The following is a 27,483-nucleotide window of genomic DNA, read 5'->3' on the forward strand; positions in this document are numbered from 1 at the left end:
CCAGGTTGTCGCCCCGTAAAAGATCCATCAGTTATGGCACTGAGAAGGGGAGGGTGGTTGTACCACATTACTTTGCCATTCCTACCCCAATTTTATTTTCAAACATGGTACCTACTGCTCATCCTGCTATTGGGGTCTCTGAAAACCAGCAAACCCTAAATGCACAAATGGATACATCACAGGCAAACAAGGTGTTCGCTGCACTTGAGTTTTGACCCCATTTCTTCGTTAATTCACCTGCCTAAAGGGGTCACTTTGCAAATCCTTCACTGGTTTTGTGACTGAATGGAGATGTGTAGAGCAAATGTGGAGCATCAGCAGCAAATTTTCACAGAAGTTTTGGCAGATCTGCTGTGTGTGTAAATACCCATTCTTTCCCTGTGCCCCTCTCAGGCCCTGCTAGTCCTGGTATACTGGAAGAAGCAACAAAGGCATCTCAAAGCCAAAGAAATCTCCTGAGTTGCAGTGAATGCAGTGTGCAGGTTTTACCTGGTGTGGTCCTGCTTCCATGGATTTGATTAAAGAAGTGCATGGACAACTCAGGCCAGCGTATTTGTGTGTACGTGTGTTTCCTGATGGAGAAACACAAGTTTTCCGTTTCCTAAAATCCTCTCCTGGGGAAAAAAAAATAAACCTGACCAGCTTTTCCCCCTCCTCTGTTTCATTCCATGCCATGACCTTGCTGCTTGTGTTTTCTCCTTGCTGTGGAAGCCCCTGGGTACAGTCTGAGAGAAGTGGAACTACCAAATTAAAGTGCTGATCAAGCTTGAAAACCCCACATTCGTACAGATTGTGATCTTCTTTTAATTTTTTTTTTTTTTTTTGCAAGTTCTAACTAGAAGCTGTAATTTTATATGTGTGTTTTGGGTTTTGGAGTCCCTAAAATAAAGATGGGTCCCCTAAAACTGCTCCCACAGATGTGAGCTCGGTTCAGGGCAGCTGATACTCACAGAGCGTGGCAGCAGTGAAGCCACGGAGGTCCAGATGGTTTGCTTTTTTCTGGGCAAAGGGACAAAAAGCACACCGAGGAGCCAAGCTGGCCTCTGAGATTATGTATTTCAGGAATTAGCCATGAAGGAGCTGATTAAAAAATTGCATTTGGGGAATGATCCCTCCCCACCTTCAGCTGCGGTGACGAACTTCGCAGTCGCGGCGTGTTGTTGATGTGAAGAAAAGCTGTGGGTGCTGGAAAACCTGAGTTTTGCTTCTTTTATTGCTGGTTCTGAACTCAGCTTGGAACAGCACAGCTTGGAAAACCTTTGGAAGGAGCAGCACTAACAGTCAGGCCTCTCTACAGTTTGACTGCTCAAAGACCTTGAGATGAAAGTGCATATTTTATTGGTTTCATGTTGAGTTTATTGCCTGTATAAAAGCCAAATAACCTTTACTGGCTGCATCACTGAATATTTCTGCATTTTTAGACTGAGACTGACACGCTTCTGCTGTGTTTTCTTGCCCTGTTTGACCGTGAGTGAGTCATTTCACTATTCTGTCCCTCAAATTCAGGATCAGTAGGATAAGGAGAACACCTGGCTTTAAGAGGCTAATGGGAGATGTTTTCATATTTGTGAAATGTTTGAAAACTGTTTGTGAAATATTGTGTTAATATAGATATATTCATAATAATTATGCTGAAATTATTATGAGTATTAATAATTAATATTATTAATTATAATATTAAGCTTATTTCCATGTGCTTTATGAGCCCTTCAGACATAGATGTGATACTTGCAGATATTTTTAAAAGCATCTTCCTGGAGATAATTCCCTGATGGGAAGTGCTGTCGTGTTGGCTCCCTGAAGGGGTTTCTTTCTCTGTTTCATGGCTTGGTTTATAACGAGAGCTGCACAGCTGGAGACTCAGTAACTAACTGAATAATCCAAAACTGGTGCCTTCAGGGAGTGCCCCAGAATGTGCAACAGTCTTGTTTCTGCATCAGGAATTGTCTGCAGAGGAATTTGATAGAAATTCCCTGAAGTGATTTTCGGAGCTGACGTGGGGTGTTGCAGCATTTAGTCCTTTTTCCAGACTGAGATTCAGTACATTTTTCGGCAGTGACCACTTGTTCTTGATGCCAAAAATGCACTTGACACTTGTAACTGATGCACTTTCCAGCAGTGAAGCTTTGCTGGTAGGTCTGTGCACCAGATTGCAGGTTTTTGGATGAATTTCCAAGATGCAATTACCATCACTTCCTGTCTGCAGGTAGAGTCAATCACCGTAATGGAGCTTTGCTGACATGTTACTAATGAGGGAACATATTTTAAACTCTATTTTCTTGGAGAATTTCGATGGTGGTTTTTTTATTTTTTGATGGGTTTTTTTTTCTCTGATGGGATTTTGTTTAATCTTCAGTGCTTTTATTTGTTACAGAGATCCGTGCCCAATTGGTAGAGCAGCTGAAATGCCTTGACCAACAGTGTGAGCTTCGGGTCCAGTTACTGCAGGACTTGCAGGATTTCTTCCGCAAGAAGGCAGAGATTGAGATGGATTACTCAAGGAATTTGGAGAAGTTGGCTGAGAGATTCCTGGCTAAAACTAGGAGCACCAAAGACCAGCAATTCAAGTAGAGTATTTGCCTTTTGTTTCTGCCCTTTTTTCTCCCCACTCCCCGCCCCTGGAGATTTGATTGCAAGGATAGGAATGGGAGAGAGAGTTGAGCTAGTGAATGTAGGTACCAGCGCTGCTGTGAATGTCACAGTCAAATGCTTCCCAAGTTTGGGTTGAACACAGAAGCCACTCCATGTTTCTGGATGCTTATGTCACTTGTTCCTGGTGTAGGTCAAATGCTGTCGGTAGGGAATGAAATGGGAAAAATTGGCATGTCTAAAGGGATTAATTTTCTTGGCAAAGGTGGGCAAAGCTGTGCACCACATTTGGTGGACAAAGCCAGGATTTCCTTCAGTGCCAGTGGCTTTGGTCTGCTTTTTTTTTCGTTTATGGGTAGCTGTTTCCAATCTGGTTTATGCTGTCAGCTCTCTGTTTTCAATATCCCACACATACTCAGTGTAGGAGTTGAGTGTTGTATCTCTGCTACTATCACTTCAAACAGTAGAGAAATGAGGCCAGTAGTACTTCAGAGTCTAAGAGAGCTGTGCCACTGGGGGCAGGGGAATCCTTAGGTGGATGGGACTCAGTTAAAATTTAAAGATGTCCTTACTGACAGTCAATTTTTCCCCTGCTTGAAGCATTATTTCCAAGTGGGTCTGACCGTACTGCTGGGGTTGTTCCTGATTCTTGGTTCTTCCCCACTTATCTGAGTTGGGATGACTAACACATGTGGAACGTGGTTTCACGGATTCAAATCTCTCTGATTTACTGCTGACTCCTGCCAGGAGGTGCTTTTCCCAGGAATGGGGGGGATACAGGAGAGGACCTGTGGATGGGGAAGGGGCTGGTGCAGAGACACCAGCGCAGCGAGGAGGTGGCCGGCACGGAGCTCCCGGAGTTGACATCTGGGCAGAGCAGGGGCTTGTTGGGTTTTGTTGTCAGGGCAGCAGCTGGGGAAAACACGGAGCTAAAGCAGCCTTGGGACCTGAATCATTTCTGCTTTGGACAGATCGGGCTGAGAGGATCCATCTGGGTCTGCCCCCGCCCAGAGCGCAGCGTCACTTTGAGCGCTGTTTGGGTCGGGCTGTTCCCCGTGTTTTGTGTTTGGTTGTTGCTGTGTTTGGAGGGATGTGGGGATGCAGCAGCTTTCTGTCTCCACCAGCAGCTCCTCTTGTGGAAGCCATTAAGGAGGCACCATTTTAGTTTGCTTTCTCTACAGCTTTGATGTCGTTTCATTTCATTCTCCTTTAAACACACACACATTGTGCTGTGGTGTTGGGGAAACCTGACTCCCCAGCAGAGCTATTTGACAGGCTGGAGAAGAGTTATTCTGCTTATCTATAGACCTGTCATTGTCTGAAGTGTTTTTTCTTTTCCTCTACAGTGCAAGTGTTGTTAGAACTATAAGCTTGTGTGTATTCTGCACATGCCTTTAAGATGGCACTAAAGAAATTATGCCTTGAACTGTAATTTTCCTTTGCATTATGACTGGTCTTTTCAGTTGATTTTGTTGTTGTTCCTGGTGAAAATTGAGGTGGTTTCCTTTATATTACACGGTATGAAACATCCCATAGAAATGCTTTTGTATTCAGCTTCCAGAGAAAGTTCCTCTTTGGAGATTTGGAGTGAATGTATAATGTGGAAGTTTCGACTACAGTCAAACAGACTCCATGTGAGTTAATACTTCATACTGCAGGGTTTAAAAATTTTTTTGTTAAGTTGGTCAAGAGTTGGACTAAGAGAAAAACCAATTCTATGGGCAGTGCTGGCCACAGCAGTGGCACAGGTCAAGCTGTCTGTCTGGGTACCTCCATCTAGGACTTGTTTGGTCACTTGTCCTCTGTCTGCGACAGTCAGGATTGTGTCAGAATGCCAGGGGGATCAGCAAGGAAGCAATTCCAGTTATAATTACCTCTCCCCACCACTGCTCTATCTGAGCTGGGGAGGCTATCTTGGCTGGTATCTCCTCTGTAGATGCTGAAGCTGTAATCTCTTTGGGAAGCCCCCAAAAGCCCGTTTGATCAAAGGCAGCCATCAGATCTCTCCTCCTCGGGAGCCTGGGATTACATGTCTGGGAGAGGAGCACAGGCGGGGGCCTGGGCTGTAATTGCCTGGCTCTGACCCTATAAATACACAGTAATAGGCTGCTCTTCCCATAACCTGGTAATTATGTCGGAAGGTACCGTATCATTCAGGGCCTGCTCCCCGTGTCACTCGCCGTTTTTAGATCCCATAACACACACTCAAGGAGGAAATCTGTCAGGCACTCACCCTGTAATTTGCATGTGCTTTCATACTCAGCAGCTATTATGTAATTGCCAAGTTGCTCCGACTGTGTTCGTTCAAGGGAATGCTGTCAAGGGCAGGAGGCTTCAGGCTGACCCTGGAAATTGGATTGTGTGGCTCCCTCCAGCAGCCTCCTCCGAGCTGCAGAGAGCACAGGCTTCAAGAAAGAGCAGGGAAAAGGGCACATTCTCACAAAGACCTTGCATGGGGTTTGTTTTTCTGCCTCAGAGGGGGAGCTGGTCAGGTGGGCACATCTTCATAGAACGGACCTCAAAGATCATCTCGTTCCAACCCCTTGCCGTGGACAAGGGACACCTTCCACCAGCCCAGGTTGCTCCAAGTTTATCCAACCTGACCTTGGACACTTCCAGGGATGGGGCAGCCACAGCTTCTCTGGGCAACCTGTGCTAGGACCTCCCCACCCTCACAGGGAAGAGTTTCGTCCTCACATCCAATCTAAACCTTCTCTCTGTCAGTTTGAGGCCATTCCCCCTTGTCCTGTCACTCCACACCCTTGTAAATAGTCCCTCTCCATCTTTCTTGTCAGCTCCTTCAGGTATGGGAAGGGCACAGTTAGGACACCCTGAAGCTTCTCTTCTCCAGGCTGAACAAATCCAGTTTCTCTCAGCCTGTCCTTGTAGGAGTGTTTTCCATATGGCTTCTGAAGTGCAGGCTGTTGGGTCTTGACAGCAGACTCTGCATGGCTGGGGCTGGACTGAAGGGGTATTTGCACAGTGCTCAGCCTGCAGCTTCACTGGGGCACCTTAAAATGATTTACAGAGGTAGGTGTGTGTTATTCTCACCTGAGATCTTTGAAGAAGGGGAACAGATTGATTTAGCCAAGGTGACATATGAGTTGATGGCAGTTGGATACATCCCAGGTTTTACTTGCTTTTAACTCCCAGCCATGGCTGTGAGACCTCACTTTGCCTATTCTCTTTTAAAACTGTTTTTTTCAGTTAGAGCAGGCTATTTAAGAGTCATACACAGTGAATATATTTGGTATATATGTTATGTATATTCCTCAGAACCTGATGGTAAATAGGAGTGGCACAAGGAGTGGAGGGAAAAAAAAGGCATTTTATAGCCCAAGGCTTCTAACTCTGATTGTTACAAGAGCTTGGTGGTCACAGGTTTGGTGTAGTCATTGCTCCTCAGAGATCTGCCTGACTAAAGGTGTCTCTTGGGTCTGGGGGTCTCTTCTGACTTCCAGCCCCAGAGAAAGGCTCTGTCCCACTCCACTGAGACCCTGGGACCTTCAGCTCCAGGCTTCAATCCTCCTCTTTCATGTGATTTTTGTCCTAGAGCCATTTGACTATTCAAAAAGTATAAAACCCGTGGCAAATCTTGAGCGATTCCTTTTAAGAGAGAAAATGGGAAAGAAAAAAAAAATAGAAAAAGGGGAGGAAAAAAAAATGAAAAGACAGCGCTATTTTAAGGCCATATTTTAAATCAAGATAATCTTTGGAAGCAGGACACTGAGTAGCAATTGTCAGCTGGAGAGCTGAATGTCCAGGATATCCCAGCATGAAATTCAGATGGCTTTCTGGCAGCCTTTGCCTTGAAGTAGAAGATGCAGAATAAGTCTGGCAACCTTCAGGCTGAGCACTTGTAAACAACAGATGTTCATAACTGGAATCTTTTGGAAGAGGAGGGCAGGGAGCAGCATGGATGTCCATGCTTGTAATTCTCAAAATTTGCAGTTAACGCTGAGCTGCGTCAGGGAAAATCAAAGCTTGATTTGAATGAGCAGCTTGCAGAGAAGTTCAATTTTCCTAAAAGCCAAATGATTTCTTTAAAGCAAAGATGATACAGGCTGTGAGGGAGGTATTGACAGAAGCATTTGGGTCATGTGGACTTCAATTACATTATCATCGTTATGATAATGTTTATTGTGATAATTATAATAATGATGATGATAATAATAATAACAAACATTGTCATAGGCTATTTTGACGTGTGATTCTTTTTGATGAAGCTGAGTCCTGCACATCTTTGCCTGGGTCTGTCAAGCACCAGCGTTTGGAAGGTTTTTCTAAGCATGAAACATTCATTTTTGTTCAGTGACCTCCTTGAACGTGGAGAGCCAGGGATACGTGACCAGCAAAAATGGATGTAAAGCCTCAGGGGGGATTTCTGGGCTGCTCTGCATCATATCAGTGATCCCAGTCTCACCCTGTGTTGGTTGGTGTGATTGCAGCCACTGTTGCCAGAGCACAAAATTCAGAGAGGTTTGAAATAGTGTTTGCAGCAACAATTAAATCTCTGCTCTAACCCTTGGCCTGCCTCCAGCTCTGATGGTTTGCAGGGTGGATTGTTTAGGGATGTGCCAGGTCTGGAAGTGTCCATTCAACACCCCTAGGGAACAGGTCCTGAAAATTTTGGGGAGGTGGAACAGGAAACTTCAGATGTTGTGTGTACCACCAGGAGACTGGTAATATTTTCATTCTCATGTGAGTCATCATTACCTTGTCTGGTGCTCCTTATGGTAACCCAATATTCCTATTCCTGGCTTGTACAGTGGGATTGGAATTTTTTTTTAAATTATTAAATTTTTTATTTTTTTAATTAATTAATTATTATTTTATCTGTTGTTTTTTATTTTAATCTAATGGGGAGAGGAGTTTATTTTGTAAGGTAACTTTTCTGCTGTTACTTTGCAGTGCCCAACTCTGAGTCACTGTCGTCTGTCTCTCTCTCCTGCTTGCCTTAAAGCAGACAAATCTTGGATTGGCTGCGAGTTCCTTGTATGAATGAGTAATTTAATTAAGAGATTTCAGATACTTGAGGCTCAATCTTCCCTTCTGATCTTTTGAGACCAGCTGAAACCTTTGAAGTGGGAGTTGCACAGGACCCGATCAAGATAACGCCCGACAAACCGCAGGGCTTCATACTTTGTGGTTCCCTAAAAATCCGTGCACAACTTCCTCTTCCTGCTCCCAAACACCCCCCATTGCTGTGATCTGGTGTAATTTAGGCTAACCTAAATAAACTCTCCAGATTCGCTATCATCACACCATCTTTCTGTGAGTATAAATAGTGCTCGAAATAAACCTGGATCTTGGCATTTTCCTCCTCCTCTTTCTTCTCCTCGTCCCCCTCACAGGGAGGGGGGGAGTTTGACTCCAACAGTTGTTGTGAATGTGGAGATGCCAGCACTTTAGGACTTGGATATGAATTTTCCCAAAGTTTGGGGTTGATCTCATCGGTTTTTATCACTTCAGGGTGAACGCTGACTCCGTCATCCTGCAGAATGTGTGGAAAGGGAGCTTGTTCTTCGTTATACCCAGCGGGTCCCTATTGCGTATTTTCCTTCCCTTTTTCACCCCTCCTCTGTGGTGACATGAAACTGGAAGCAGAGTGCATTTGCCAGCTCCTTTGAGGATTGAAATGGTTAATGAGAATCACAATTTGCCTCTCTGCCATCTGCTCGTGGTTACGATTGAAGAGGGTTTGCTGTAAACAGTTGTAGAACTTCTGCTCTGTGTTGTGAAAACTGTGGCCCTGTTCCACCCCAGGAAATGCTGCAGTTTTAGAGGTGCTCTAAAACTGTGTGGAGTTTTAAAGGCTTCTTGGAAGGTTTGAAGCAAGTCACTGCCTCTTTCCTTTTCTGTTTCGTTCCTGCCTTTCTCTGCTTTTTGCTGGGAAAAGCGTCGCTAGCAAATGACAGAGAGGTTTTGTCGCCCTTCCTGTAAAACCCTCGTCACAGAGACATTGAACCTGTTCAAAAGCAAGGGACCATTTCAGCGAGGCACTGAAGGGGTTAGTGAAACCATCAGACACCGAGAAATTAAAGGAATTTAAATGAAAACCCTTGCAGCGTGCAGAGCTGTGGCTGCCCGAGGTTGAGCTCGGGGCGCGGCGCTCGCCGCGCATCCCAAGGTGACAATCCCGGCCGCGGATTGGAAGCATGTGGGGTTGGGATTATTTTTTCCTGCAGGATGGCCTTTCATGTGTAACCACATGGAGTGTGTCAACAACCCATCTGGCGCCATTAGACACCAGTGATTTTACTCACCAGGCTTTTCATGGGTTCCTGGTATTCCTGCTATGTGCTGCCCTAGAATAGCTCGGGGTGTTGTGGCAGGGCAGCCTGGACAGCTGGGAATTGTCCAGTTAACTATTGCATCCCTTCTGGTTCCCCTTGGTGCTTCAGTTTGCTTTGGGAAGCAAGGCACTTGTACCTGCTCCCTGCTCCTTTTCCGTGTGTTCTCTTCCATGGTCATAACTCGTGGCACTTGAGGCTCCCAGCTCTTCCAAGCTGCTGGTGGTGGAGTTTGGACTGACAGTCCATAGGGATGGGCTAGGAGGGATTTTGAGGCAGGATTTTGAACAGCTAGAACAAGGTCAGCTGGTGGAGAGTCCGAGCTTTTTTGTTCCCAAGTTTCATTCCCAAACTCTTTATGGTCGTTGGTTGGTTTTCACTTACAGCTCTGCCAGCTTTAGAGGGCAAATACTGAGTCAGTGGGTAAAGTGCTTTGATATCATGGGTGTAAAGGAGCAAACCAGCCAACTTTTAGTATCTTTTAGTCCTGTCCTTCATAAACTTCTCTTTACATCCTTTCTTCTGCCTGAACCACAGTTTGTTGGCAGGGTTGGTGGCTCTTCATTTGGCCTGTGTGCCTCTGACCCAGCGCTGCTCCTTGGAGAAGCTCCTCCTGGAGATGCTTTTCCTCCTCCTGCCCTCTTTTTAATGGAAGAAAAAACCCTTAATGTGTTTATTACCATCTCTTGTGGTGGCAGCTCTTATCTCTGTCTCAGCAGGCTCAGAGCACATGGCTCCTGCTCTGCTTTGCTCATCACTTTGGCTGCAGCCTGGTCAGCACCCAGAGATTCCCAATTCTATTACTCGGGTCTCTCAGTCACTAATTAGCTCTGTGGCACATTAAGAAAACAAGCATTATGCTGCAAACACTGGCTGCAGATGAGGGGCAGCTATTTGATTTACAAGGCTCAACATCTGGCAGTTTGAACCTTGTACAGTTCTGCACTTGGATCATTCCATCTGGGTTTGTACCTGCAGTTCAGGACACTGGAGTACGAAGGGAAATACTGTCTCTAAACTAAATCTGTGCCTTCTCATGGTGTATTTTTAATTTTTTTTTTTAACTCAAAAAACCCCAGAGTTCTTTTTATATCCCTTCCCACTACACACACACACACTCCAAACATTGAAGCAGTTGAGACTCACAGGCTGCAGTCATTCCTGAGCTTTTCTTTCTTTTTTTTTTTTTTTTAGAAAAAAAGCTTTAAGCTCAGCCCTTCTGAACTGTTCTTCTTTATCTAAAATTATCCATATTGCACTACAAATCCAACTGCTGATGTCATGAGAAGGGTAATGAAAGTCTGCCCTGGCTCAGTTTTCCCATTTTCCCAATGTCAGACATTTCTTGCAGCAGAGATTGCTGTCCTTTCAAGTGCAGAATATTCCCTTTTCAATGGAAATTAAACCCCATTTCTTTTAAGAGGAAAGAAATCCGATACAGTCACGTACAGCAATCAAGAGGAGCTTTGGCTTTGCACCACAGATCTGACTTAGTCTTTTCTAAATAAATATCATTGTACTGTAGATGGATGATAAACAGACCTAGGGAGAAGTAAATGATGCTGTTAAGGCTGCACCTGGATCTGCCAGTTCCAAGCACTGCTGAGGAGCACCTCACACCATCCCTGCTCACCTCCCTGCTTTTATCTGGGATGAAATGGTGCCCCAAAAAATGACTTACTCCTTTCAGCAGATGAAATGCTGATCCAGATAAACTGAGGTTCCTCTCATCTCCCTTTGTGTTGCTTATTTGCAGGGTGCATCAGCCCTAATAAGGTGGAGAAGGTTCAAAGATGAGAAAATAAAGCTGCTTGTACGAGTGTTTCTGTCTCTTTGGCTCAGGACAGATAGAGATGCTTTCACATAATTGGGTCTGTACATGAAACACAACATTTTATTTCCTATGCAGATGCTATTTAGCCAACTGGGTGCTTGAAAATCTTTTTATTGTGGTTGAGACACAAATGCTTGAGACAGGACTGTGAAAGCCTTTGTCAGACGCTGGAGCCACCGCTCTCCCTCAGGCACCGATTTATGCACAAAATCCTGGATTCAGAGGGAAAAATTAAAGCCTGCATTTGGCACACTGCAGCCTGCATTTGCAGGATCTGTTTGTTGGGGGACAAAAGCCCGTGGCAAATGGGCAAATCCATCCATCCCATGGCTGGACTTCCAGCTTTTGTAGACACAGAACATCAGGAACTCAATCGTTGTGTTCACCTCAGGTGAGTCCCTACCCAACTGTTTCTGTTTTGTGCCCTTTCCAGGAAGGATCAGAATGTGCTGTCGCCGGTGAATTGCTGGAACCTGCTGCTCAATCAGGTGAAGAGGGAGAGCAGGGATCACACCACCCTCAGTGACATCTATCTCAACAACATCATCCCCCGCTTCGTGCAGGTCAGCGAGGACTCAGGACGCCTCTTCAAGAAGGTATCTGAGACTTTTTGCTTTGCTTCTTCTAAAATAACCCTTCCAGCTCTTACTTCTGGTGTGCACTGATTCAGTTTGTTGCCTGTGCTGAACACCTGAGGTTTTATTCCTCTTGACTCTTCAATTTCTTCAGTAATTTTATTCTTCTAGTTTTTAGGATTTTCTCAAATGAGGCCAGCTGAGATTTGTTGGTCTAAATTCAGGCCATGTTTTTTTCCTCTTAACCTGCTCACAGTTTCGTATGGATGTTGAAACTTTAATTAAATAAGCAGAAGTGCTTCAGGTCTTCAGCTCTGAACACAGTCAAGAACAACTCTCTGAAGGCAGAATTACATCTGCCATGGAGGAGAAATTGCTGTTAAAAATTCGGGAGAATTCCTGCTATGCCAGACAGTAAAAGGATATATTGTCATTCTCTGGAAAAAGGAAAAGGTGTAATTGAAGTCTCTTTTGTTTGCCTTCTCCCCTTTCTCTCCCCTTGATTTCCACCTGGGAAGAGAGGTGGGACAGTGTGGGAGGGTTTTGCTATTAAGGATCTGTTCTTCCAGTTAAAGAAACACGAGATGGAAGCTTTGAAACTCCTGTTCCCTGGTAATGCCTGGTCTCTGCAGAGATTTGCCAGTGGCTGGAACATCTGCTGCTTAACGTGTTGAAATCATTGCAACTCTAACTTTGAAAGCCATTTCTCTGCCCCCACCCCCCTTGCAATGTGTGGTGAGCTCGGGGAGTTGTTTCCACTCTTGCAGGGCCTGGAGAGGGGAAAGAGCATTCAGATATTTCTTAACCTCTCTCTGTTGCTCGAACTACTGAAGGGAATCTGTAAAACACAGTTTGTTTGGGCTGCTGGAAAGTGAACAGTGCTCAATATTGCGTGAGATATTTCATGTCAAGATGCACTTGAAGGAGCAGCATCACCTGGAGAGCAGGGGGAATCTGCTCTGTTGCAGCAGGTTTTTGTGGGTGTTGTGATTTCTGTGGGAGAATGAAAATCAGTGCAAGTGCACTGTGGTGTTCCTTGAGTTTTTAATGGAGTATGAAAAATGTATTCAACTGTTACACTCTGTTTCTCTTACCCTTTTTAAGTCATTGCCCAAGCAGAGGAGGGATCTTCTCATTTTCAAGTAACGTCACACTGAGGCCTTTTTGACCTTTTAAAACTTTCTGGTAATTACATTATGGTTGATTAGATACTTACACAGGATTATTGAATGGCAGTTACTCTTCAATTCCTCTAATCCCTCCAAAGGAGAAGTAATCTCCCCACTGAATTTCAACAAGGGCTGTGCTTGAGCAAAGTGGCCTGGAAAATGCCTTGGCAAAGTGGTACATGGAAATTGATATTATCCCAGTTTGGCTGGGAACTGGCATCTTTAGAAAACAGGGCAAACCCGTGGTGATGCTTTATTTTGGGCTGCAGGACTTGAATGAAAACAAATAAATAACTGATCAGCAGCAAAAGACCCCTCTGGTTTCTTTCTCACAGACCAGGGGCAAACTCCATATTATAATTTGAGCAAACAAAAGGCACTTGTTAATAAATCCCAACTGCTTGTTGCCTGACTGTTTGCCAGGAATATCACATTGGCTGAAGGCCAAAGCAGGTATTTGATTACTATTCCACTTGTGCTGGGTGGTTAAGAACAAAAATTGCATTCTCTCTTATCTGGTAGCAGCTGATAAATAGAGAAGTTTGGCTGAACTTGGATCTGCTGCTGCTTGTGCTTTTTCACTGGAATCTCTTCCCTTCCTGAGCTGCGAGAAGCAGCAGGAACTGCTACAAAAGGTGCTGCAGGCTAGAAAACAGATGAGGTGTGTGGTTAAAATATTGCAAATCAGCTCTGTAATCCATGGATTTAAAGAAATGTTACCCGTTTATGAAACCCCTCTGCAGCATGTTTGCAGTATATCCCAAAAGCAGCACAGTTGTCAGAACATCTCTGGCCCATAAACAGACAAGTGGTACCTTTCCTACCTTTTCCTGGATGAAAAAACAAGGACAAGTGGATCAAGTCAGGATGGTTCACTCAGGCTGCCTTTCTAATCAGTGTTTGTAGGTATTGATGGGGAATTATTCAGTGACTTGGCAAGATATTTAGGAATGACATGCATTTTTGTGCCTCTGCCCAGAGGTTGAAACCATACTAGTTCTCTTCCCTCTCCCCTTGGGATCTCCCATCCTTTTTTAAACTTTTGAGGCATCCTTTCCTATTTTTCCGTGGAAAAGAGCTGCTGTGTGGCGTGTGACAGCTCAGAAAGCTGAGCTGTTTTTATCTGCCTTGAAGCAGGTGGAGTTTATACAGGAGCTGCATGGAAAATAATGCCACTGTGCAAACCCTCCCACGGAGCTGGGGAAGGCAGATTTGGAGGTCCTAATCAAAACCCAAATGAGAACGAGTTCCAGGGGCAGAGCTGGATGAGTGTGCTGCTGCAGCTCAGAAAATTTATGTGGCTTCTCCACAGACCTAATTAGCCAGGCCAAGGCAGTGAAATAACTGGCTGTGTTGCTTCTGAGACCGGAGTTTCCTGCCTCTCCTGTGCCAGGCAGTCGTTCCAGCTCATTCACTGGTTCTACACCATCTCCTCTCTTAAAAACAAGGATACTTCGTTATTTTAAAGTCTGAGGAATGTTCTTTTTTTACTCTCCTCTTTGGAAAACAGCTTCCAAAAGAGTTACACACGTGCCTGGCTGATTGCAGGTGCTCTGGTAGCTTATATTTGGGAACTACTCACTGGGTTGTAAATAATGCTGTGAAACATGGAGAGGAGAGCAGTACAAAGATACTCCTCTGCTGAGGGCAGTGGAAATGAAATCTTGGGGCATAGGATCCTTTTCTTGGGCTGTTTATAACATAGGGCTTCCTGGAATCAGTGTTCTCTGTCATGCTGTCCCAGGTGAGCTGGGAAGGACAGGCAGGGAAAAAAAGGATGTGCTCAAGGTGCCTTTTGTTGCTCAACCCTTGAGCTGCTGTATCTCACCCTGTGTGAAGTGGAGAGCTTTTTCAGAGGGGATCTGAGTGCAGTGTGCAGCTTGTAATCCAACCTGAAGGCAGCAAAGGGCCTGGGTGGGTGTGATAAGGTCTGTGCTGGGAAGGAAAGGCATCCTCGTGGCAGCAGGGATGCTGGTGGGAGCTGGAGCAGCACAGAGCCTGAGGTGGGGACACCAGGCTCTTCTCCCTGTCCAGAAGAACATCAGTAGTGGTGGCAGTGTGGGGTTTGACTCTTGCAGTGACTGGGATGGAGAATCCTCAGGCTGAGGTTCTCATGAGCTCACTGAGGGCACAGCAGAGCGTGGGTGGGTCTGCCTTAAAATGATTGAACCTCCCAAATCCCAGCCGTGGTGCCTGCACTGCACACAGGCTTTCAAAGGGTTTGTGCTGGCAGTGTTTGGGTGTCCTGGGAAGCCTGCACAGCCTGTGGCTGTGTCTCCCAGCGTTCCTGTCCGTGTGTTGTGATGGGATCCCTCTCCAGGGCTGTGTGACGACGTGGAGGGTCCCGATTGTTTGAGTGTTGGATGGAAGCCTGGCAGCCACTTCAAAGGTATCTGTGCTGATAAGAGGAGCTGTGTTTGCTGCCAAAGCCAGCACTGAAGTGGTGCTGGATGAACAGTGTGTGTCAGCCCCTTTCTTCCTGCCCCTGGGATTTGTTTATCCCTTGGTTACCTCTGCCTGCAGAACCTTTCCATGGCTCAGCACTGTCTGCACCAGATGTGGGTTTATATATAATTATATAATAATTAAGTACTACAGGTTTGTATCTTATTGGGAACTCACAACCTGAGCTGTAGGAATTCTTGGAGCACTGTCCTTTTCCATGCCCTTTGTTTTGTACTGTGGAAATGCTTTTAGGTGTCAGTCAGAGATGCTGTTGATCAGGGACTTGCTGCTCCAAACAGTCCTGCAGATGAATCCTGCTGGGATCTGGGATCTGTCTGGCCCCAGGGACAGTGTCAGTGCAATTCTGTGCTACTGCAAAGAAAAGGAAGATAAATGGTGAAATAACCACCCTCTCCAGCAAATAAAACTGGGGAGAGCTGGTGGAATCATCCTAATAACAAATAGTTACACCTTGGGAAGGGGGTAATATTTTCTTGTTGGTGCAGCAGTTAATGATTTAGCCCTGGGTTTTGTACAGGGCTGAAGTTCCAAGCCCTTGTGCCACCGGCGTTGCTATTCCAGTCACCTCTCCCTCTCCTGGAAGATGATCCTGCTTTGATGTCTGCTCTCCTTTTCATTCCTTCATCTCCTTTCGTGGAGAGCACTCCTTTGATTTCCTCCTGCTTATCCTCCTTCAGAGTGGCCCTTTTATTTATTTATTTCAATATTTCTTTATGTCTTTATTTATATATATATATATATATATATAAAAATATTTTCCTTTTTGAGCTGATTCCCACTTTGATTTCCCCTTTTCCCTCTATCCCCCTGTCACCCTCTCTATTTAATGTGACCCTTCATTTCTCTGCAGAGCACAACCTTTCTGTTTCTTGCATGGTTATCAGGTTCTTTTTTGCCTCCAGATGTATCTTTTGAGTGGATCCCTTGGGATTATTTATACATGTATAGCCTTTTGAGCAGCAGCCTCTTTAATTTGGTATCTTTAATCACTCTTTCTCCGTTGTCTCTTTGAGGTTTCCCTAGAAGCAGACTGATACCCTTGTTCAAATTTAAGGGGAAAAAAAGAGCTTTTTTAGAAGAACAGACTGTGGAAGCTTCAGCCACTTGGAGTAGTTCATGAACAAACTGATTTTTTTCTTTTTTTTTCAGTGTGACAGATTTTTACATAACAAAATTGTGAATAATTGGGAAATGTTAATAGGCAGAAAGGCAGATTTAGTGAGTGTGTGGAGGGGCCTCAGGACAGGCAGTGCCCCTGAGCAGAGCCAGTTGCCATCTCAGCATCTGCCTGCCCTGTTGGTACCTGTCCCTCCTCACTCAGGGTTGGTCCTGCTGTGTTCAAAACACATATTTTTTAGCTGGAAAGCTCCCAGGGATGTTGGGAGCAGTGACCCTTCTGCCCTGCTCTCTGCCTGCTCCAGGTGGATGCATCCTCTCCCTACAGAGAATCTTCCCTTTGCATTCCTTTGCACTATTGTATGCCCTTAATTGGGGATATTTATTTATGGGGAGGGAAAAAAAAAACACCCCTGTGTGGAATCAAGAAAACAAAACTGAGGATTTGAAATTCACTTCCCGTTTAACACCTTTGATCGTGGTGAAAAAAAAACCCTCAGTTTTATCTCCTACTACACTGCAGGGTGTTTGATGTGAAATGGAAAATCCACAATGAATTGGTTAAAAGCCTTGCAGTAATCAAGGAAAAAGAATTATTAATTCTCTTAGGGGGTCTGTGCTTGCAATGACCTACTTTACAGCTGCAGCGTGTCTCTCGCTGCACTGGTACCAGGATATGACAAATCTCAAAGTACACCACACATGGGAAAGCCAGGCTTACAGGAAAGAAATGTACTGGTTGAAACGCTGGGCATTTCTAGAAGTATTTTTCCGTAACAGTGGAAAAATGTAAATACACAAATAAGTGCAGCTGCCCCTGAGGTGCAGGGTTGGTACCTTCGTGCTACGACCCTGCTTGCATCCTTATCCACTGCATTTTATTCTGCCTTGGGTGCCTCAGGAAACAGTCATGAGTTCTTACTCTTTTCCCAAAATCTAAAAAGGACACAGAGACCTCTTGTGAAACGACACCTTCTGATTCCTCACTGGGGAAATGAAATCTCCCGCTTTTCCGACTCTGCTTATTTTTAGAACAAGTGGAATGGGGGGGAAGGGAGAGGGAGTGAAATAATTCATGGGCTGCTCTTATCTGAGCTAACAGTGCATAAATTTCCTGCTGAGGTAGAGATTTGGTTCCCCTACCTGTAATGGGAGTGGGTGGCTCCTCTTACACTGCCAGCCTCGTGCCCAGGGATGCCATCAGAGCCTGGTGCCCAGGGATGCCCTGAACTCCAGAGGCTACAGCTGGAGCAGTTTTACTGCCTCAAGTTGGAAGGGAACCCCAGGGATCTTCAAATCCATTACAAGAACATGGAGTGACAGAACAAGGGGGAATGGTTTAAAGCTGAAAAAGAGTAGGTTTAGATGGGGTATCAAGGAGAAATCCTTCCCTGTGAGGGTGGGAGGGCCCTGGCACAGGTTGCCCAGAGAAGCTGTGGCTGCCCCATCCCTGGAAGTGTCCCAGGCCAGGTTGGACGGGGCTTGGAGCAACCTGGGCTAGTGGAAGGTGTCCCTACCCGTGGCAGGGGGTGGAACAAGGTGATTTTTAAGGTCTGTTGCGACCCAGACCATTCCATGATTCTGTGCTAAGTCCAAATGTCACTGCTGCTTAGATTGGGCAAGGAAGGCGCTGCATTTGGTCCTGTTTTTTGTGCAAGTAGTCCGTGGTTGTTACATTTGATTTCTAATTTCCTCTGTGCTTACCCTGTCCTCCACCAGTGTGATCATCTCGAGGTGTGAAAATCCAGGTCAGACAGGAACGAGGTGACACCACAGGGACACTCCAGGTCATTCCTCTGACTGATCCCTCCAGTCACTTTTTCCTAGAGATACATCACAGCAGTTTGGGGGAAAAAAAAGGATGTTAGAGGATGTTGGTAGCACAAAGCTGCCCTGCAGAGCATTAAAACTGACTCCAATATGCTCCAGGACTCCACCACTGCCACCTCCAGAAACCCTTTTTACATGTGGCTTGTCCAAGGAGGGCAAATGTAGCTGGTTTTCCTGCAAGAATGAAAGCTCTCAGCCTGGTTTGTTGGGATAGAGCACCTGGAGACCAGGATTCAATAGGATCAGCACAGAATTCTGAAAAAAAACCCAGGGAAATAGGGAATGGGGCTGTTGGGAAGCAGCTCTCTGAGCCCAGAGGATGGGAGGCAGTGGTGTGACGTGGTTCCATGTAGAATGGCTTTCCAGAGGGCAGGATTCTGCTGTAAGAAGGAAAATTCCTTATTGCTGACATAGTGGTGAAACAAATCACTGGTGAAATGGTGGAGAAAACTAGATAATACAAGTCTCATTTAAATATGACTGGCCAGGGCATAATGGATCATTAAACTGGAAAGTGATGATCTGTTGCCCAAAATATGCATTTGTATTGTGTGACACTGGAGTTTGTTTTCTTAGCTTTTCTTTAGATTCTGTGGAGTTTGAAGCTTTAGGAGAAGTTGTTACAGAACTCCTGCTCTGTAGGGCCATGTGAGAGTGGCTGAGCAATTTATCCATCAAAATTGGGGGGAGAAATTTGCCCAGGATTCAGGTGGGTCCCAGGCCTCATTGAGGGTATGTCCTTGTGAAATAAGGGATGTATTTATAACACAGGCATTGTGCTGATGTTGTTGATGGAGACTTGACACAGTAAAGCTGGTTGATTGTTTGGATGAGAGCATGGAGGTGATAAATTATATTTGCTACTGGATGCAGATGAATTACAGGCAGGGTTGATTAATGAGAGGAAAAAAACCATTATCAGGAATTTACCTCTAAAGAATTCTAAACTTTAATTGCCAAATTCTATTTAAGTGCTACCTGTATCTTGGTAGATTTTACCTGGCAAGCCTTCTCTTTAACAGTCTTCATAAGTAGAATTTAACTAGTGCATAATAAATACCTGGTGTTGTAACGTGGATTTAGACAGGAATAAAAAGGATCTTGCACTGCTGCACATTTCCTCACTGGTTACAGCAAGACTCATTCCCAGCTCCCACTGTTGATTCAGAAAACATGGGAATATTTAATGTTTACCTGTGTACATTTAATTATTGCTTTTTAAAAGATGTAGGGAGCTGATCCTGTTAGAGTGCAGTTCAGAATCAGCAGGTTTGGGTTCCCTGTCGCCGCCTGACATCATTTTAGGCAACATAACTCGATTAAAATCTCTTATCTCGGTGTGTTACACATTCACCCACCAGTGGTTCGAGTCCTGTTGTTGAGTTTGTGGGGAAAGCACCTCGTGAACTCCTCGGAATGTTTGTTTTGAAGCCGTCCCATCTTTCTATCAGATCTGGAACGACGTTACCGGGGCTCGAGATCCGGGGCATAAAATGTTGACAGCATTCCTGCGCTCCCAGATTTATTATCCCCCCTGAATATTTTGAAGCTGAAGTCGTTAATGTTTGGTGGAATGCGGAACAGCCGAGCCAGTCCTGCAGTAGATCCCAAAAAACATCTTGATTAAATTAGAGGGGAGGTGGAGGGGAGGAGGGCTGGAACAAAGAGGCCGTTGAGGAGCTGGCACGGGGTGCTGGGAATTTATGTGGCAGCAACCTACAGCTCTGCACATGGTGCAGATCCACCCTGCTGTAACAAAGGAGCAGTGTGCAGGGGTGTGTGTTTGTGTGTGCACACACACGCTCAGAGCAGCTTCCCTGGGCTGCAGGAAAGGCTTGAGAAGGGCGATTTGAGAGGAGCGTGCTGAGGATGCAGCTTTGCACTTGCTGTCACCAGCCTGAAATGACTTCCTTGGGTGCTGTTGGTTGTTCTCCAGATTTTCAGGGACAGGAAAGCCTATGGTTGTCAGCACCCCTTGCACACCCTGGCACAGCACAGGTGAGGAGGTGCTGGTGCCCCACTCGCCCAGTCTCAGGTGTGTGATGGGCTCCTGTGCTGTGCCAGGTTCCAAGAGCATCAGTGATGATCCAACGAGATCATCTCCCAGATCAAGAGGAAGAGGGTTTAGCCCTGATGGGATAAGGAGACAGGGTTTGTGGGGACCTCCCCTCCCCACACACAGTTTATTAGTAGAGCCAGTTAGATAAGATTTTGTTGCACAAGCCCTTTAAGGGAGGTGCAGATAGAATCTGGTTGTAGCTACAGCCAGGCATGAATAAATAATAATAAAACTGATCAGATTTTCCTTCATTTATTGCTTTTTCCTGGAAGATTGTTTACAAACAGCCTTATTTTAAGCTCTGTCTGCCTTTGCAAAACATACAGAATAACTGAGAACAGCATAGAATTTGATGCTGAAATAGAAATTGATACCTGGAGACACTGGTAACTGCAAAGGCTGTTGGTTCTGCTTTCTTAACATGCATTTTCCTTGTAATTCCGTGCCATATTCTGCCATGATCCTGGAATCTCTCATGCCTGTATGACAAGGGTTGGGATCAGCAGCCTTGAATCTGGCTGCACTTGGAACTCCATGGAAGTCAGGGAAGTTCTCTTTGTGCATCACCTTCACCTGCCTCTTGAGCAACAACTTCTTTTCCATTTTCTTCTGACTTTCCCAGGCGAACCCTTCTGCTTCCTCCAATGTATTTTCATTTCTCAGGGTCAACCAGCTCAGCTTTTTTTCCTCCTAAACCTTTTTTTTGTTTTTTTCTTTGGTGGAATCAGTGCATTACATTAACAGTGCTCATTGCATAGCTCTTGTGTTCATGGCACCTATGATCTATCTCACCTTCATCTTAATGGAAGGTTTTTTTCCAGTCCAGCAATCCAGCAGCTTCCTTCTTGATTGCTCATTTGGAAGCACAAAGAGTTTTGTGTTTTGACAGTTTGGCACTTGTGTGTCTCCTTTTCTTCTTCAACCCGACTATACATTAAAATATTCATTTTAATCTATTTCGCATAATTGATGCTTCAGCAGTTTGTGCAGTGAATGAGCAATTTTATGCAAGAAATAAGCAAATGGGCTGAAAAGAGCCTGGTGAAAGGCAGATGATTGGGCCAGTCCAGGCAGTTTCACCAGCACAGTGGAGCGTGTTGCTCAAAAGCTCCTTCTGTGTGAAAAGTTCAGCGCTCAGGGCGTTTAAAACAGACCCAGCCAGTCACTTCCATTAATCATCTCCACGTTGAGAAAAAGGCAGTCAGAAAACCCTTGTGACCCACATCACTGCAGGGATGAGCAGCAGGTTCAGCTTTTTTCCTGCTTTCAGAGATGGAAAAAAACTGTAGATTCGTTGCTGCGAACTCCCTTGGGGATTGGGAATCACCAGCTTCTTGCTTTTCCTTAGATTAAAGACTCCTCAGAAAAAGCAGGATGATTTCCTTTGTCAGCATTTGTGTCAGATCCTTTTTTTTTTTTCTTTTTTTTTTTCAATAGCACCTGGGGAGCAGGATTAGGAATGTGGGACTGGAATGTGTGGAAAAGGAAAGGATTGGACCTTGGGTACTTGTGCATCCCATTGTGCTGCCAACAGTGCAGGGCCAGGCTGGTCTGAACCACAGTGCCCAGAAACAGCCTGGGATAAAACAACTGTCATCTCAGAAACACACTCTGAGCACTGTGCTGAACTGGACACTATTCAGAAGAGAATAATTTAGATTTAAATTATATGAGCTCTCTCTTTTGGCTTTTGGATTTATCAGTATGGTCTTGTTTTGTTTTTTTTTTCTCATGGCTTAACACTATCTTGACTTCCAAGGTAGAAATGTTGGTTTAAGTGTGGATTTATCTGCTCTGCCTCTTTATCTTTTTCTTTTCCTGAACTTTGTAGGCATAAATAATCTTGAACTTATCAAATTTGCTGCCCCAGTAGATATTAAATACTTCTAACACACAGAGCATGAAGGTTCAGTCACGCAAACACTGCCTTAGTGGGTAGTGAGTGAGTAAAATGTCTAAACTGAGTAATATTCTTGTTACATGCTGACTTCCTTATCCTGCATTTCTTCAGCTTCCATACCAAGCTGTCCTATATCCATAGTCTTGCCTGATCCTGCTAGAATTACCGAGTCTGTGTGTTTCCAGGCATGAACTTTGAAAATCCCCAGTTCTCTGGCCATTTCCATCTCCACACAGCAAAGCTTTTCTTTCTGTGCTTATATAACATTTCAGTTTGTTAACACTCTTGGTGCAGTGTGACCCTGAGTGGCTCTGGGCTGGGCAGTTATTGGATTTGCCAGCATAAATAGTGGTGCTTAATTGGGCCTGAATTATTTGTAGATGCTCCACGTTCACTTCCTCTGCCTCTTTTCCGTCTTCCCCAATTAACTTTCGTTTCTCTCTTTCGTTGTAGAGCAAGGAAGTGGGATTGCAGCTCCAGGAAGACTTGATGAAGGTCCTGAATGAACTCTACACGGTAAATCAAACTGATTTCTTGGCATCTCTTCAGGCCCAAGGAAGTGTTTGGGTTCTCCCACCAACACCGATAAACATCCGCAGTCCCTGCGGTTTGAGGCACCTCGTGTTCACCACCTACAAAGCACCATAAATCCCACTTTTTCCCCTCTGTCCCTGTGTTGTTTCAGCTCTGTGAGTGCTTGCTCCACGAAGATCACACCTTCTGCTTCGCTGCAGTGATGGTTTTAAGTTAAGAAGAGTCAGAGGTAGTGGAATTATTTGCAAATGTGCTGAAAACCTTCCGTTTTGTGTGGTGTGAGCAGACTGAAGGGCTTCAGTGGGGGGACCCACTGTGTGTGTTTGATCCTCCACCCTCAGCAAAGCAGTTCCCCTTAGAGTAACAGAGTTTTCCATCTTTCTGCATCTCAGTAAATCCACTGGAGGCACCAAGGAAGGTGCCTCAGGAAGGAGAAGGAATGTGTTCCTAGGAGTTCATATGCTGCGTGGGGGTTTTTAGTTCTCACATTGATAAATGGGAAATCCTGTTGTTGCTTGACGAGATTTTTGCTTTCTGCAGCTGTTACTGAGCTAGTTCTCTTTTAAAAGCAGAACTTACACTTGGTTTAGTTGCTCAGAATGTCTTTTATTTTGTCCTTCCTTAATGATAGGCTGGGTCATGACACGGAGGTACAAGTTGTGTCCTTCCTTCTTTCAAAAGATGATCCAGGGGGGTTCCTCAAACCGTGGCATGTCAACCCTGTGATGAAATTCAGTAAAAATATTAATGTTACAGCGTTTCAGGGGTGTCCCTGGAATTTCCCATATCAGTAAAATGTATAGAGGGAACTGCTTAGTTAAAATTTATTACAGTTACATTGAAGCCCAATATTCAGCCTAATCAACACTGCCTACTCCAGAAATTATTTTCTATTTGAGGGCATCATCTGGCTTGATGATCTGGGAGGTCTTTTCCAGCCTAAATCATGTTGTGATTCTGCACCCAAAGCACTGGCAGAATCCCCGTTTTCAGGCAAAACGGACATGGGCGGATTCTTTGCTTTCCCTGCGCCAGCAAAACACAGAGGATTTTACAGCCTGGAATTTCTCTTGCTCTGAGCTGTCCCATGCTGTGCCCTCAGCAGACTCCAGTGAGTCACCAGTGACCCCAGTAGCACACTGGGGTGGGCAGAGCCCGTGGCTGCCAACGTGGGTTGAAACCATTCAACTGCCCATTTCTGCTCCTGCTTCTCTTGCTCTCTGCCAGTTCCACTCTCGGTGACAGAGGAGAAGAAACCACTTTGAGTCTATTATTATAAATGCCTGCTTTATAGTCTGAGCATATGCAGGAGCTGGGAGTGCGTGTGTGTAAATTATTCAGCACGTCTCTCCAACACTGCCTGCATTCACATTGCCTTTCATGTTTAAATCCAGTGTCTTTTTGTATCTGGGAACCTTTGCTGATCGCTGCAGAGGCAGAGATTGCGTCCTACTTACGTAAAACTGTGTCATGTTATGGTGCAGAATAGGTATAAACAGATTTTCCTCTGAAATAAAGGCCCCTCTTGCATAGAAAAACTTGATTTATTTGGGGTGACTTTACACAACTGTGGCTTTTTTTTGTTTGTTTCTTTTGCCCCCTACGAGAGTTACATCATAATGTTTGTTTTGGTGTGTGCTTCAAATTGCTTTGCATTTCTGGATAAAAAACTAGTTTATGTATCGTGCCCTTTGGTTTCCTTAGCTCTTTTTTCTCAACACAAAGCTAGATGTTAATATCCTGTGAAACAAATGGGCTTTTTGTAAATTTGGGGGATATTTATCTGTACTTAAATCTAAAAACTGTGCTATAATACAAGTTGTCCATACAATACAGCGTGCAGGTCCCCCTAAACAAAAGAACAACGCTCTTTTATTAATATTGTTATTACATAAGGTGAACAGAAGTACTTTTATGTAGCAAAATTTGATATAAACAAATGGAACCTGAGTTGCTTTTGCAGCCATTGTGTTCAGACAGGATTTACATACAGTTCCTGGAGACTTGTGATGTTTAAAGGACTGATTCATCCAGATGAAAGACTGATAGGCATCCCTTTGGAAAACTTACCTGCTGTTGAAAAGCTCTCATTTTCCAACGCTGGCATATCATTTTCTTTGAATAGTAAAGGAGGCTGGATTGAGTCTGGATCTTTTTTTGGATCTCATGCCTCCTTTATTGGATTGTACAAGAAGGCACATGCCAAAGTTAAACAAAGAAACAGCTGCAAAATAATCCACTTTGATTTCAGATTCGTTTTGAGAGCCACACTCGTTCGTGGCACCTTCTGTCCTGCTTTTCTGAAGGGGGAAATTTCCCCGGGTTAATTTTCCAGTTCAGATTACTTCAAGTTTTAACAACCAGCTCTGACTGTCGGCTCTCACCTCTCTGCAGGTTATGAAAACCTACCACATGTACAACGCTGACAGCATCAGCGCTCAGAGCAAGCTGAAGGAGGCAGAGAAGCAGGAGGAAAAGCAGATTGGGAAGTCGGTGAAACAAGAAGACAAGCAGACCCCGCGCTCCCCCGACTCGACGTCCAACGTCAAGTTTGAAGAGAAACACGTGCGGCGAAGCTCCGTCAAAAAAATAGAGAAAATGAAGGAGAAGGTACCTGCATGGCAGTGCTGCTGCTTGTGTAGAGGGGGGATTTTTGCAGTAGAGCAGCACAGGAGATCCTGAGTTCCCTCCTCAAATGCCAATCTCGTTTATTTTTGCCGTTTTAAGCGCTCGGATTAAGGAAAGGCCAAAGCTTGCACCGAGTGTCCTTTAGGAGAATCCCAAGTGCATTTTGTATTATCCCAGGTAATGCAGGCATGGCACAAAAAGGTTAAACAGAGTGTAAAAGTAACTGGAAGTCTTGGTTAACATGTATTTTTTCTTGTACAAAGCATAAGACCTGTGATAGGAGGCAGTCAAGTAATCCCAGACTGGCTTTGTGGGCAGAGCCTTAGAAATCAGTCAGTTTGAAGTCAATCTAAGGTTAGTTAGTCACTAATTGGTCAGTTCAGCTCTAAGTTTCAAGCCAATAGGAAGGGGAAGAGTTGTTTTTTAATGGTTTTAGACTCTGGAGGGACCAAGTTCAAGCCTAGCTTCTGTTGGAAGAGGTGGGGTGCCTGCAGCAGCCCTCAAAGTACCTGTGGTCTTCTGGTAGTGCTGGAGCTGGACCATAAATAACCTCATAAACCCACCTTGTCCCTTCATCCTCTCCTTAATCTTCCCCAGCCCACAACCTCAAGAGAAGGCTTTCAATCCAGAGCTGCCTAGTGCAGTAATGCTTAAAAGCATCTGAATAATTAACCTACATTTGAAGTCTCGTAGTCTTGATAAAACTGGGATTCAAATGGGCAAAAACTGTGTGAGCAGAGCAGGGTTTGTTCAGTATCCTGAATGCTGCTGCACCTCTTTTAATGCTGTATTCTCTTTTTCTTTCTCTTTTAGCGCCAAGCAAAGTACACAGAAAACAGGCTGAAGGCAATTAAGGCAAGAAATGAGTATCTGCTGGCCCTGGAAGCCACCAATGCCTCGGTGTTCAAGTATTACATCCACGACCTGTCTGATCTCATTGATGTAAGTGCTGCTGCTCGGGGGCCTGCCCTGGGTATCACTGCCATGAGCCCTCACACCTTCCCCTCCTCCTTCAGCATCTTCTGCACCAGCACAGCTGGAAACCCCTGCACAGCTGTGCAGGGACAGGCTGGGATGGGCAGCTTGGAGGGTGGCCACAACCCTGGTATTTGCTCATGAAGCTGTGACATGAGCTTTTCTTAGATGGTTCGTTGCACAGGGAGACAAGAAACGTGGCTCTGAAAAAGAAAAGGAGTTGCTTAGTTGAAATGAAAGCCAGCTTTGGTGTCGCACTGTTGCCTGACATTTTCTGTTTGCTATTTTAAGCAAACCCGCAAGATTTTAACTCTGAAGCACATTTTGAAAAAAAAGGGCTCTGAACTGTAGAAACAGCAGAAGAAATTTGGGGGAAAAAAATGGGAGTTCAGAAGCATTTCCTGAAGTTGCTTTTAACTAGTTCTGAAAAACTCAGAGAACCATAGAATATCCTGAGTTGGGAGGGACCCACAAGGATCACTGAATCCAACTCCTGACCCTGTACAGACACCCCAAAATCCCAGCTGAGTTGGGAATCCTGAGTTCCTCACAGGGATGTAACTTCCCCCCTTCAGGCTGCAGAGCTCAAGCACTGAACAGGCTGTGTCTGGGTCACTGCCTCTTGCTGGATCCAGTTCCTTGCTGGAAACACTCGGCTGCAAATCCTGGAGGGAGCTGCAGCAGGAGCAGGGAGTAATGAACACAAGTGTCTCTCTAGACACAGGCAATAAAGAGCACTCAGATCACTATTAATTACTCAGCTATTATAATAACTAGCAGTCTATATAATACATTTATTCAGCCGATGATAAACTCGCCTGGAGTGCTCTTGTGCCAGGTGTTGATTTTAAACCTGTCCTTTGGAGGTCAGGGCTGTCAATGAGAGCGGGCTTGAAAAATACTGTTATTTCCAAATGTCATGATTTGCAGAATTGCTGTGCTGAAGAGGCCTGGTTTGTTTATTCCTGCTGCCTTTTTAGGAGACCTGTTTTGGTTAACGTTTGCTCAACCTTAATTGTGCGGTCTCTGAGGGGTTTTTTTTTAACAAATGATAACTTTTTGTACATATTTATGTTGAAAACTTGGTTGGGATTCAAATCCCTGCCATCAGCCTAATTCAGTTATCTCAGTTTTTGCTTTTACAACCCATCTATAAGTCTTCCACCAAATACTGCAAATGTGCTTGGTTCATTTGTCTGCTCTCAGGCCATTCTCAGGGTATTTTCATGGATCATACAGAGTGAAGAATCCTTTTGGATTTCATAAGCCCCAAACCAATTTCTAAGCACAGACCTGAGATGTTTTAAGCAGGACATGACAAATCTGGGTTATCCAGCTTGGAAAGAAGTGCTTCTCTCACAGTCCCAGCTGTCTCTGGGCCGTGGCAGGCAGTGCTGCAAGACAGGGAGCCAAACTCCAGCATTCCAGGGATTTGTCACTGTTCCTAGAGAGGAGCCATTGTGCCTCTGGGTGAGTCCATGCCCGTGTTAACCCCTTGAAGCATTCAGTTTAACA

General features: G+C 44.9%; 1 protein-coding gene across 7 annotated transcripts in view; it reads left to right on the forward strand.

Annotated features, from left to right (window-relative positions):
- The window catches only part of SRGAP2 (SLIT-ROBO Rho GTPase activating protein 2), a 101,604-nt gene that overhangs the window by 31,440 nt on the left and 42,681 nt on the right, over positions 1–27,483 (forward strand). For all 7 annotated transcript variants that reach the window (XM_050327019.1, XM_050327022.1, XM_050327018.1 and 4 more), the window contains 5 exons: positions 2,375–2,567; positions 11,150–11,312; positions 22,285–22,347; positions 24,760–24,975; positions 25,807–25,935. In XM_050327019.1, the coding sequence (XP_050182976.1) occupies positions 2,375–2,567; positions 11,150–11,312; positions 22,285–22,347; positions 24,760–24,975; positions 25,807–25,935 (764 nt within the window). The remainder of the gene's footprint in view (positions 1–2,374; positions 2,568–11,149; positions 11,313–22,284; positions 22,348–24,759; positions 24,976–25,806; positions 25,936–27,483) is intronic.

This window comes from Myiozetetes cayanensis, unplaced genomic scaffold (assembly GCF_022539395.1).
Source record: "Myiozetetes cayanensis isolate MyiCay16 unplaced genomic scaffold, myiCay2020 scf32, whole genome shotgun sequence".
NCBI classification, from domain to species: domain Eukaryota; kingdom Metazoa; phylum Chordata; class Aves; order Passeriformes; family Tyrannidae; genus Myiozetetes; species Myiozetetes cayanensis.